At 40.4% G+C, this 14,067-nt stretch overlaps 1 protein-coding gene across 2 annotated transcripts in view; it reads right to left on the minus strand.

The window, feature by feature from the left end:
* MAN2A2 (mannosidase alpha class 2A member 2) overlaps positions 1-14,067 on the minus strand; it is a 250,977-nt gene that overhangs the window by 69,584 nt on the left and 167,326 nt on the right. For both annotated transcript variants that reach the window (XM_082253219.1, XM_082253220.1), the window contains exons 11-12: positions 10,362-10,544; positions 4,691-4,805 (exon numbers count right to left, since the gene is read on the minus strand). In XM_082253219.1, coding sequence (XP_082109345.1) covers positions 4,691-4,805; positions 10,362-10,544 — 298 coding nt within the window. The remainder of the gene's footprint in view (positions 1-4,690; positions 4,806-10,361; positions 10,545-14,067) is intronic.

Below are 14,067 nucleotides of genomic sequence, written 5' to 3' on the forward strand. Positions count from 1 at the left end.
CCCAGGGTAAACCCGGCCGACACAAAGAGCACAAGAGCACAGATTCATACACCCTGTGTGAATGAGGCCTTACACAATTGTAAATAACACTGATCTGAAAGAAAAAAAAATAAAAATTAATCTGACAAGATAGTTTATATGTGAACATTTAATTTTACAGAGCACTCCTGACTAGTTTACTTGCTTTTGGGGACTGGGAGGCCGAAAAGAAAAAAAAAAAAGAGTAAAATACAGGGAAGACCTCAGCAATGAGTTGATGCTCTTTAAAAGTTCAGTGAGTAGCCAAGTCATAAGACTGGTATATAGAATTAAAATAATTTTGGCAGGTAAAATCTAATTACAGCCAAAGTCTGCTAGCTTGCTTTCGAGCCCCAAAAAAAAAAAACTCATAACGGTCAGTTCACACTCGGATAGCACAGGAACGTAGCCTGCATTCCTATGCGATTCCTATGAGACACAGTGCGATTTTCAGCCCAATTCATTTGAACGGGCTGAAATTGCACTGGATAACACCAAAAGTAGTGGTACTGTGGTAACCATGCGATCCGCTGCAGGCGATCTACATTTAGGGTGTTGTCACCGAGTGCATTTTGAACACGGTGCAGGAAGCATGCACGGAACTTGGGTTGAGGGCTTATTGCAGAAACATACTAGATGAAGAACGTCCTCCACTGCAGGATGGCCAAAATAAAAGTGACACTAAACTCACACTTTTTATAGAATAAAATATATGGAATATATGTAAGGCTTCATTCACACCTGAGCGTATCGATTCACTAGTGTTTTTCGGGTGTTTATTTTAAGCTTTTTTGCAGCTTTTTACAAGCAGTTTTAGAAGAGTATTACAACTAGAATGCCCATTTTATCTCTCGTTTTCTGCGTTTCATGTCTCAGGTATAAGAAAAAAAAAAAAAAACAGACCCATGATATAGGGCTCTTTCATACGGGCGTTCCGATCAGATCCGCCTGTCAGTTTTTTAGGTGGATCTGATCGGATGCCCCATTCAGCCCTATGGAGCAGCGGATGTCAGCGGTGACATGTCCGCTGACACCCGCATCTGATCCTGTCCGTGAAATCCGGACGGATGGAAACCCTATTTTCCATCCATCCTGGGGATCGGATCGGATGGGATCGGACAAGCGGTCCGCTCTCATCCGATTCCCCATAGAGAGCAGCGGGGCTCTGACACCTCCCTCTCCGCACTGCAAGCGGAGACGGAGCTGTCATCCGCCGGCTCAGTGGGGATCTGCGGATCGATCCCCGCTGAGCATTGCATGGTCCGCAACGGAATGCGGACCGTGTGAAAGAGGCCTTACTTGATATTTTAGAATGAATGCTCTAACAAAAAAAAAAAGTTAAGGCCCCTTTCACACTTGTGCGACTTGTCCTGTGATTTGGGACTGCAAAGTCACATGACAAGTCGTACTCCATGATTTCCAATGAGTACCGTTCATATATGTGCGACTTCAAGTTGCAACAACTTCAAAGTAGTCCCTGCACTACTTTATTCCGACTTTGATGCATTTTGAGGTTCATAGACCTAAGCATCGCTTCAAGTCCAGTCAAAAATCGAGGCAAAAAAATTGCAGTAAAATCAGGGGACTTTTAGGCCGCACAAGTGTGAAAGGAGCCTTAGTGTCACTTTAAAGAATATATTAACCTGACATTTCATATTCCTGATGTGTGTCTGCTGTACCATGTACTTGTATGAGAAAGTCTCCTGTTCTATTTGTATTGCTTCCTTTGGGTGAAATCCCTGGTGTTCCTGCCAGTCCCTCTGCTTTCCTGTTAAAAACTGACCACACTAGGCATAAGAGGACTGCAAGGTCAGATTTCTGGCTATGCTGAGAACCAGTGTTAATTGTGATGTCAAAATTCAATTTAGTTTTTAGTATATTTTAGTCTTTTAAATAAAATGCCATTTTAGTTTTAGTCATCTGAATTGTTTTAGTTTTATTTGTATTTTAGTCGACTAAAACATAATGGGTTTTAGTTACCGTATATACTCGAGTATAAGCCAACTTTTTCAGCATGTTTTTTTTTATGCTTAAAAAGCCCCCCTCGGCTTATACTCGAGTCACAGTCTCACTTACCTTTTCCCTGGTCAGTGTGCATGCGCCGCCGCCACTCGGGAAAGCCCGTACATGTTTGGCTATTCCCGGGCAAACGGCGCATGCGCAGTGACATGTTGGCGCCGGGCGGCGCCATTTTAAATGTAAGGCGGAAAGGTAAGTGAGACTCCTCCGCAGCCCCTGTATCTCCTCAGGAGATGCAGTGCTGCAGACATGATAGAGGAGATCCTCTACCATGCCCGCAGCACTGCATCTCCTGTGCCATGCCTGTACCATCTCCTGTACCATCTCCTTTGCCATGCCCACAGCCCTGCATCTCCTGTACCCAGGTCCGCAGCCCCTGCACAATGCCTGCAGCCCCTGTTTTGGGTCTCATGGTGGTCAAGTAGCTGCTGCATTTCCCACCCTAGGCTTATACTCGAGTCAATACGTTTTCTGTGGTAAAATTAGGTACCTCATCTTATATTGGGGTCGGCTTATACTCGAGTATATACGTTAAACTGTAATGCATGATTTATGCATTTTTCTAGAATTGCCATACTCATTAATAGACAGGAGAAAAAAATTGAATAACGTTATCTATGATATAAGGTTTGAACATGCACTACAGACACATATTTAGCCATTGTGATATTTCACTTCTTTATAAATAAAAAAGTTCATTAACAAAAATATTGCTTTTTAACTAAGTGCAACTTTAAAAAACAAAAAAAAAAAGACAGTAAACTATTAGCTGTAATGCCGTTGCACATATTACCGGAATTTATTACCAACATTAAAGATTAAGAAAAGAAAAAAAAAAAAAAGAAAAGCCTTTTTCTTAATTTGTTTCTTTTTCTTTCAGCAGTTTAGTAGATGCCCCCAACTTTCTTTTATGTGTTAGTGCATTGACGTCAAATTTCGATTTAGTTTTAGTCATAGTCTTTTGATTAAAATGCTATTTCAGTTTTAGTTGTATTTTATTCTTCTGCATGGTTTATGTTTTAGTCAACTAAAATAGTGTTAATTTAGAAGCCAAAAATATTTTCTTCTACGAAATTAACACTGCTGAGAACCTAGCCTGCGTTCCTCCAATTATCAGACTTATGCTGACATGCCCCCGCTATTCACTGGGAAGTTCAGTGTACTGCTGTTTCTCTTTCCGTTGCTCTCTGAGCTCCTTGTGCAGCTAAGAACAGAGGATACGTGATCACTTTATAATATATTGTTTGCCATTAATTTAACTGAACAGAAAGAAGTAAAGTTTTGCCTTGAATTTACATTTTAAACTAAATGGGCTGTTTTACACTTCACCTATACATCCACTTGACTGAAGGAATATAGTGAACTTGGTGTCAAGTTGTTCGCTTTAAGGTCAACATAGAGGACAAGGGGGCACTCTTTACGTCTAGAGAAAAACAGATTTCGTCTCCAAATACGGAAAGGTTTCTTCACCATAACAGATGTGAAAATGTGGAATAGACTCCCTCCAGAGGTGGTTCTGGCAGCTCATTAGATTGCTTTAAAAAAGGCCTGGATTCTTTCCTGGGTGTACTTAATATAAGTGGGTACTATTTATAGTAGATCCAGGGAATATCCGATTGCCTCTCAGGGGATCAGGAAGGAATTTTTTTCCCCCGCTGGAGCAAATTGGATCATGCTTTGCCGGGGTTTTTTCGCCTTCCTCTGGATCAACTGCAGGTATAGGATCGTGTATATGGGATTGTATGGTTGGGTTTTCATTACTGTTTTTTTTTTGTTTTTTATTCGTTGAGCCAGATGGACTTGTGTCCTTTTTCAACCTATGTAACTATATGCTCATAGCAAAGTGTCAAAGGACCCAATGACATATAGATGCACTTGACTGGTTGGAAACCCCTTTGAAGGCCCTATGCTGGTAGTAAGTAGGGGTGCACTGATATATCGGCCGTCGCAAATTATCGCCCAAAATAGGGTTATCAGGGATCTGCCAATAGATTAAAAAAAAATGGGCCAATAATGGCCGCCAAAAATTATCAGCTGAAAATAGGTGCTGATAATGGCCAAAAATAAATTCATATTCCTTTAAATTGATGATATTAATTCGAAAAGTTGAATACAATTATATACAAAAAATATAAATATTTTTTAATAACCTTTTTTTTTGGTTCTCAGCCAAGTGCATCCTGAATTTTCGGTTATTTTGGTGCACCACTAGTAGCATGGGTTCCACTAGCCAATCAAATTGTGCAGCAGGTTTGCAGGACACTGAATTATGCTGCTATCTTTTATCAGAAATAGGAGCTAGCGTTTTATTTTATTTTTTTCAAACCTATTTAAGAGAAGACAGCTAAAACCTGATTTATCCTTGTAGCACAACGCAGACTATTTTTACCATAGACAATAAATAGGCCTATGGTACAATAAGAAAACACCATAAACTAGAAGTGACAAAAACATATTTATAAAGAATAGGAAAAATCAAAGCTATGAACTATTGTCCTCCATCTGCTTCTATTTACGGTACAGGGCTGCCTCCCAGCAGAAGGACTGGACTGCTACTTCATTACTCTCTGTCTTATCTGAAGTCACAATGGAGTTTATTAAGTCACCCTGACCCATTAAAAACACAGGAGAAGAGCTAGTTTGTTACAGTTACCGTGCTGAAGAATGGAACAGAGTGATCATAGTGATACTTCTCCTTGTCTGCCACAACCAGGTAGTGAGCTGCATTGATAATGATGCGTTTCAGATTCATCAGTGAATGGAGCAACCTGAGTAAGATACAGAAATAAACATGCACAGACTTGACATGCAAAGATGACAGCCAGATACAGATTGGGGTTAGAAGCAAAAAGGAGTCATGTTAACTTTAAAAATAAAGTAAGAAATGCTAGGCTATAAAATGAATGAAAAAAAAATCAATACCTGCCATACCAATTTAATATCTGCATCTATCTTTGGGAGTTATGTGGTTCACAGAAACAATTGTTTGGGGCAAATAGGATGACAGTTGCAGCAGATTTTAAAATATTCATTCAATTCTACTGAATATTTACACAAAAAGGTATCCGAAGCTCTGATCAATGGCTTGAGAAAAAAAAAAAGTTAAACACTGTAAAAAGTCTGCTCAAAAGCCTGAAAAACTGCATTTATCCAGTTGCAAGATGGTTTGAGAGGTTGAAATTAGGTTTGCCAACATGACCTTTAGGGTTCATTTACTCTAGGTAAAGGTGTGCAGCACTTTTCAGAGACATCTTACAGGCAGTGAGGAGAAAACCCTGATGAAGTCACGTGGTGCGTGACGCAGAACCTGAGGAATCCCGGACCAGAAGTGACCTCATGTTAAAGCGGAGTTTCACCCTAGAAATTTTTTTTTAGCTAAAAATGCCCCCGGGACAGTCAGGGCTAGTGCATTTAAGCAATGATAGCCTCTGAACTGTCCCGTGTTTCACTTACCTTTTAAAATAAATACTTACCTTGAAAATGTCTTGTCCAGTGCTGCCATCTCAGGTGTGGGCAGCTGAAGCCGGAGCGTCCTCTTCAGTGTCCTAGTGTGTGACGTCGGAGTTCCAGAATGCTCTGCTCGCCACTTCCGGTGCAGGTGCGTCATCCCTGCACAGCTTCTGGGCATGCCCAGAAGCTGTTCAGCAGGGAATGAAGCGCCTGCACCGGAAGCGACGAGCAGGGCCGATGTAGGCGCATTGACTCCTGGGATCGATTACGCTCATCTCCCAGGAGTCAATGCAAGGAGGAAGTGACGGCGTGGACCGTGTCCACAGAGGGAGGAAGAGGAAGGAAGGTGAGTATATTTTCATTAAAAACAAAGGTAAGTGAAACAAAAAAAATGTTTTAATTATCCAATTCTTTTTCAGGTTAGTGTAAGCTAGCGGACGGTGAAAAGTTTAGGGTGGAACACCGCTTTAAGAAAGTTAGTAACCCTAGTGAATGCTTTTATCTACTTACTTCATGTAAGCACAATTTAATATTTCAATAAAATATTTTAAGTATTACATAAATGGGGGTATCCCCTTTATTTTAACATGGCCTGGGAATAAACCCATCTCCAAGATAAGGTGCACCTAAACGGACCACTATCTGTTTTTTCCTTGGGGAGAATCTGGCAACATATGAGTACCCTGGAGTAAGGGAGGCCATATTAGAAGTCTACAGTGGAACCCTGCATTCCATATCGGTGGAGATATCAGGCTGGATGAATCTGTACATGTGTTGTATAACACAACATTGAGGTGAGAGCATTGAGAGCACAGTGGAGTTTGGTGAAGTGGTTAAAGAAGCACCTGAAGATTGTTATATGGATGTCACATCACATTGATTTGATGAACTGGAACTTTAAAGACTGGTATAAGTTTATTGAAGCACACCAAGGACAAACTATTTACTGGATATATATTTGTCTTTTTTCAGGGCTCAACAAATCCCAGGTGCAGGGTCGCCATGGCAACTGGAAATTGCATCCTGGTGCCTGGGCTTTTGTCAGCCCGTTCACTGTTGCAGAGATGCACAACTCGTATCGCCCGACGTCCGGGACATGCATTTCCGGGCAAGTCATTTTTTTCTACATTTAGCCTTGCTGCATTTGGAGGAGGAGCTTTCTCAGGTAAGCGCACCTGAGCTAAGGGCAGATGGATTTCTGGAATTAAATGTTACATGAATCATCTATGGCCTAAACATCGAATGGGACGTTAACGCGTTCATTAACAACAGCTAGGTCCCCTCTCTGCAGAACTTTGGCAGTAGTTCACCTTATATTGGTTTTTCTTGGGCATTGGCCTTATGAATTCCATTTCTCCGTTATATGCACCTAAGTATTGGCATTATGAATTTTATCCCTTTGATATATTTGGTTATACATTCTTGGGTATTAGTTTTATGAATTTTATTCCTCCGATATATATTTATTTCCCTGATGTTTTTATGTAAATTATGTTTTTTGGCTTCTAATACTATGTATTGTGTAATGTTTTAATTGTTTTATTCTGTATATATATTGCAGTGTCTATTGTGGGTATGCCGGTCTGTTTACAGCAGCGTTTCCTCCAGATTTCTGAATGTGATGTTTTTAATTTTAGAATTTAAGATATTCGGTCCAAATAGAGCCTTATTAGACTATTGGGGCCGTGTCCCCTATGGTCAAGTCATGTATATTTACATTTCCTGTCCGGACCGTAGGCTAGGTGACTTCCTGGTTCCACTTGGTGGAGCGCATAGGTCACTTCCGGTTCCGACGCGGCGGCGCCGGGACTGAGTGCACAGGTGCTACAGCTGATTTGTTTACAAAAATTGACTATTTAATGGTGGCGACGTTAGACGCTTGGCTACGCCTCCTTTGAAAACGTCGGAATGACGAAACGCGTCAGAAGGGGCTAGCTGAGCGTCATATGTCACACCCGGAAGTCCAAGCACGGCCATTTTGTTGGTTTGAGGAAGTAACACTGCGGGACAGTCTTTGGCTGATTAACACTGTCGACACTGCTATAGATGTTATGTGCCCATCTTTTACATCGAATGGGTGAGTGCATGGTGTTATGTATACCCAAATAAAGGTTGTCTGAAGATAATGCACTATGGGCTTGTCCCTTTTGTTTTAATATCCCCCAATATATGAGACACGGCACTATCAGGATTCTGAGAGGATTGTGTAACAACTGCCCTGCATCTACGCCTTGACTGTGGAAGTGCTGTGAGCTGTATGGTTCTGAGAGAGGTTGTAGTGGTCCTTAACCACTCACTGCTCCAAACCCACCATTGTCTGGTAAGAGGCAGTATGTGGTGGCTGGGAACTCACTTTGTTTTTGTCATTCAAACACCTGGGTGGATGTCTTACAAGTGTTTCTAAACATCCTTATTGCTGCAATGATGAACTATTGCTGACCTTATTAACATCCTATATGCCTACGTACATCAAGCAATTGCATGCATGTGGACTATTGTGAATTTTTTTCACTTGTTTTTAGCGCAACTCTTTTTGATATACATATTTTTCTACATACCAGTGTTTTGAGTTTGCTGCTATTTAAGGGCGCGGGTATTTATTGTGATTTTACATGAATCATCTGCCCTTACTCGAGATTGCCATGGCTAGAAATGCAGGGGGGGGGGGGGGTTCTCATCCAAATAAAGCATAAGTACAGGGATGGATGGGTGAGTTTGCTTTGAATATTAAAAAAGAATAAATAGCGTTGTTAGTTTGTGGTGCACAGATACAGTTTAGTTCCACTTTAATCTAACTGCAAAACACTATATTCCAGAATACATTAAAAAATGATGCTATAGGTTATTGTACTTTGTACATTGTTTTGCAAATTGTAACTTGAATGGTTATACTGCATCAGTCTCAAAGTTTATTTCACTTTTGCAGCCAAATTAGTATAACACCTACTTTATATTTGTTACATTTACGTAGCATGAAACTTAAAGTGACATTAAATTCTGGTTTAAAGAATATATTTTAGTCAATAATGGATTCTTAAAAGAGATGTATGGGGTTTTTTTTTTGATTCATACTTACCTAGGTGGATGCAACAGCGGTCTGATGCTGCATCTGTCTCCTGGCACCTCTAACACTGAGAACCGAGCTGTCGAACACGGCCAATCACTCAGTTCTCACAGCTCCCTGAGCAGAGAGCTGCTGGCTGACCCCAGCGTGCACTGCTTATTTCAAACAAACAGAAGCAAGGAGGGAAAAGAAAAGGTTTCATTGATCTTCCTGCTCTCCAGTAACTGTCTGCCTGTGTTGGAGGTAGAGGAAGACAGCTATACTGAGATTCTGCAGGAGCCTGGCATTTAACCCGCTGATCATGGCTGCAATGCTCTGCAGTCTCTAGAAAAAAAAGTAAAAGCACATTTTTTTTACCTGCAAAAATATGTGCAATTATTATGAACTCTGCCTTTTTAAAAAATATTTTAAAAAATGCTGCTTTTACCTTTTTACTGCTTAAAAATCATGCTGGCAGATTCTCATTGTCATTTGCAAACTAGATGTGCACACTTGTCTGTTCTAACGAAAGGTTAAAGATGCCAAGGCTTTGATTGTCTGTCCCCTAATTGCACACTGGAAGTTATATTAAAAAGAAGCTGCCTACAGAGTCCTATGCATAAACTTGCTCCAAAATAACAACTGGAAAGGTAAGAAATATTTAATTTTTAGATTATATTTTTTAGGTATGCAGTGTGAATAGCACATACAAGCTTATAGTAGTGGGGGATTCTCAAATTTGACAGCAAAAGTAAAAATACACTCTAAAGCCGACCTTGACTAACGAGTGAAAGTGACACTGAGGAACTGGACACTAGAGGAACAGAATTTATTCTCTCCAGAAGAGGAATTTAAGGAGGGATATGACCAACATGTACAAATACATAAGGGGTCCATATAGTGAACTTGGTTTTGAGTTATTTTAAAGGTAATCACAGCATTTTTTACGTTTGGAGAAAATGAGATTTAATCTCCAAATACGGAAAGGTTTCTTCACAGTAAGTGCTGTGAAAACGTAGAATAGACTCTCCCAAGTGCTGGTTCTGGCCAGCTCTGTTGATTGCTTTAAAAAAGGACTGGATTCTTTCCTAAAATGTACATATTATAACTGGATACTAACATCTGTAGGCAAAGTTGACCCAGGGACTACTATCCGATTGCCTCTTTGGGGGGTCAGGAAGGATTTTTTTCCCTGTTGACAGAAATTGGATCATGTTTTGCTGGGTTTTGCCTTCCTCTGGCTCAACTGGGTATAGGATTGTGTATATGGAATTGTAAAAAAAAAAATAGTTTTTCCTTTTATTGGTTGAACTAGATGAACTAGTGTATTTTTTCAACCAGACTTTTTTGAATGGGGAGTAGGTCACATGTCTCAGGAGACTGCAGGAACCGTCTTACTGCATCTGTGATCTGGCAGATGTGTAGTAGGGAGCTGGCTGTGGTCCCTCAGGAAGTTAAAGCCAGCTCCCACATCCAAGATGGCAGCTCCAGGGACCCCGCCGCCTCCCCACAGTGGTAAGAAGAACCGGCTGCAGGAAGACAGCTCTAGACTCCAGGCACTGGAAAGTACTTGACTTTTAAAAGTCAGCAGCTACAGTTTTTATTTGATTTTGAATGCCCCCCTCCCCAGCTTCTACCTTTGCAATATTATGTCCAGTACAAAGTGACAGGTCTATTTAAAACAATGACCAAGGGTGTTAATTCACTCATCATACCATAATACATTATGGGCAAAAATGCATTCACTAGTAGAATCTAGTAAAATCAAACGATCTACAATTGATTATTTCAACAGTTGTACCATGCTAAAGGCTAACAGCTGGATACTCACCGTACGCCATAATCAACCACCACAGCTTCCTTTGCTGTTCCAGTGATGGCATCATGGTGCTGGAACAAACCAAGGTTGCGCCTGGCGTCCGTTAATAAAGCGTAATCAGAGAGTGGATATTTACTTTCCAAGCCAGCTCTCCTTGCATAATTGATCGCCAGACTGTACAGGATCTCTGCACCTCTGAAAGCAAATACACACATCAGTTATGATCATTTTACAGACTAGATTTAGATATATTTAGAACAAAAGAATCAGAACCATGTTAAGTGTATATAACTAACAGATACAGGGCTCTAGTGCAGGGCTCTAGTGGCCAAAGACTTTAAAAGAGAATTCTGGGTTTTGAAAAAAACATACATACTTACCTGCATTTGTCCCTTGCCCCCTCTAAGACCGAGAGCTGAGTTCTCAGTTCTCGGTCTTCAATGAGCAGAGAGATGGTGACTATCAGTCAGTGTTCTCTGCTCTGCCCCTCCAGTGCTCACAGGAGTGCTTGACTGAGGGGGAGCAGTTGGCTCAAGATCTCAGGGGCACCCTGGAAGACTGAGCCAGCTGCAGCTCAGGCATCTGTGTGGATCCTGTCATTAAAGTCGGGATCCCTCCACAGTCTGGACTGGCTGAGTGATGTCAGCCAAGAGCAGAATTTAGCCCGCTGTTTGCTGAAAACAGATCACAGAAGTGCATAACGAAATGCATTCCTGTGACCTACAGAAGAAGTAGGCCAAAAGAGCTTTGGCTCTACTCCTCCTTTAAAGAATAGCCAAACATGCATGTTCAATCTGCCCCATGAAGTCTCTTGCACATTTCTCTACTATAAAGGGGTATTCTAGATGCCGAATCATTTGTGCACTGGACAATCAGAATGGAGGAGTGCCATGTGCAAACAGCCGAGACGCCTGGAAAAAAAATAGAAAAATTAGGCATGGTTTTCCTTGCCAGTCAACTGATTGGTTTTGTTTACTGTGAACACAGATTTAAATCGGTTGTGCACTCTCATAGGTATTGAATTGTCCCCTCAAAAGAGAATGCCATCCTAGGACACCTTTGACCTGGGACCCCTTGTAGCCTCTAAAGTAGAACTAAAGGCAAAACTTTGAAAATACCTCCAAAGTGAGAGAATCCCTGGTTATCACCAGGGTTACCGGAACTAAAAATCCCCATTGGAAGATTTCTCTTCTCTTTTCTGTTCTGGTGACAACCCAAAATTAGGGATTTTCTTTCACTTTTACTCTTAGTGATGAAATGATTACTTGCGAATAATTGGGCCTGAGGGCAGACTGTCTGCATCCAGGGTTGATGATTTGCAGGTAAATCCATCCATGATCAATTACATGCAAGCAGCCTATGATTTTTCCTAACTGAGCCAACTGCCTTAGAAAACCTTATGGCGACTGCCCCTCCATACTGTAAAAAAAAATAAATAAATAAATAAATAAAAGGATCTTGCTCTGCCTCCTTCCCTCGTCATAGAGTGTAACAGCAAGCCTGGTAAAGCCATATATTCAGGTCTGTGCAATCATCATCTACTGCTGTTAATTAAAAATGGCCTCACCATGCCTTCACATAGAATGCCCTCTTACATCTATTGGCTACCAAAGACTGTAATGGCTGGAATACACGGGCCGAATATCGCCCGATCATTCGACCACCGACTTATGAAAAAGTGTTCGTTGGTCAAAAATGTTGCCAACATACACAGGCCGAATATCGCCCGACCGTTTGACCATCGAAACAGTGCATGCGTGATGATGTTCTACAGATTTTAAATGAACGAGACGACAGAATTTTTCGTTTTTTTCAAACGGGATTTTTCGTTCACAATATCGATATCGGTCACTGATGGCTGGGCATTAATGAGTAGAATATCGGCCGATCCTTCGCTGAACGGAAATTTTCGGCCGATTTTCTTATCGTGTATTCCGGCCATTAGTCTATCTGTTCCACTAGAACAACAAAACACAGACTATAGCTGGTCTTGAGAAAGTTTTATAAAGCAGCATATATTTGATGATGTAAAAATTCTCCAGGAGCAGTTCACTGTAAAAGACAATCATGTTCTAATGAACTCCTAATGAAATGGCTGGGATGAAACGGCTGCATTGAAGTATATTCAGTTACAGTCTGTTGACTTGTACTTCTCTAGGGGACATATTACAATATCTCCTGGAAATAGAGATTAAAGATGTATTGTAGGTGATTATCAGAGCTGACATGAAAATTACTGAGGAACGTGCTGATGAGTTCTTTTATCGCTGCTTCAGCTACAAGAATAGCTGCACATATGCCAAGGCAGTTCTTTGTTGTATATGGATCAATGATTGCTAGAGCATTATCAATCTTATGCAAAAAAAAAAATCCATCAGCAATATTGAAAGGAAAATAAATTGGCAATGGCAATAAAATACGTTTTCTAAAATTACACTGGGAAAATGAAGGCTAGAATCTTTTTCTCTTTTTGGCGATGCACAGAATTGTCATCATCTCCTGAAAATAATTATTTGTTTATAGGTTTCAAAAGGTATTGGGGTTAATTTACGAAAAGGAAAAAAAGGCTGTCCACTTAGCAAAGTGAATGTCTACATTTCAAAATGATATTCAGAAGTAGAGAAAGTTCACTTGGCAAAGAAAATGGTCACTTACCTATTAAGGCGCCATTTACATCTTTGCGCTTTAACGCATGCATAATAAAGCAAAACAGCGCATGTGTCATAAGAAGCAATTTATTCAAAAAGGCTGTTCACGTCTCTGTGGCGTGCTGTGATTTAAAAAAAAATTAGGAAATTCCATTTTTCTGTGCATTTACATGTGCTGTGATGCGTAACTGAATAGTGTGTGTATGCTCTGCAACACATGTTAAAACACATTAGAAAACGGAATAACAGCAGCCATAGTCATTTATGACAGGACCTTATAATTTTAACTTTTCTCTTCATTTTCCCTGTTGATGTATTACCATACTGATAACATTGCAGATAAGCCACTAGAGGGAGCTCTAAATTGCTCAGCGCAATCACATGGCCCAGCACTGTGAAAAGGAACAGCAAAGCTCAACCATGGTGAGACACTGAAAGGCAGTATGCATGTCTGTGCATGCAAGGAGCAAATATGACTGCCCCATGAACATATATAATTGAAGAATAATTAAAACAAGGTTTTTAAAACTAACATATATTTAATAGTAGTAATAAAAATAAACTTTCATTTTATAAACTTTCTTTAAAAAGGAACCTTCTCACAGCGCTTTCTAAAAGAAAAAAAACATTTTCAGTTTTGATTAGAAAAAAGTTTAAAGGAAGGTTACTGATTTTCTTTGCAAGGAAATTGCAGAGAGATTCAGGGCATACCAGGAGAAGGCCCTCATACGGTATAGATGGGTTCAAGGGACACAAAAAAGATGAGGATCAAAAGTGACAAAGAGGAGTAGGATAACTATTCAGTGAAGTTGCAAGCCATGCAAAACCTTACAGGTAAGCCTGAGGATTTTGAAGTGAATTTGAAACACAACAGGTTGTCAGTGCAAGGACTCGGGGATAGGAGTAATATGATAACTTGGCACTGGACCTAGTCTGGATTCTGGCTTATGAATATAGTACATATTGTAGTCTGTTTAGTGTAGATTTGGGTACCCCAGCAAGCAGAACATTAGAGTAGTTAAGTCGGGAGAACAAAAATGTATTGATCAGTTTTTTAGTCACAGTGTATG

Source organism: Pelophylax lessonae (genome assembly GCF_965119305.1).
Source record: "Pelophylax lessonae genome assembly, chromosome: 4".
NCBI classification, from domain to species: domain Eukaryota; kingdom Metazoa; phylum Chordata; class Amphibia; order Anura; family Ranidae; genus Pelophylax; species Pelophylax lessonae.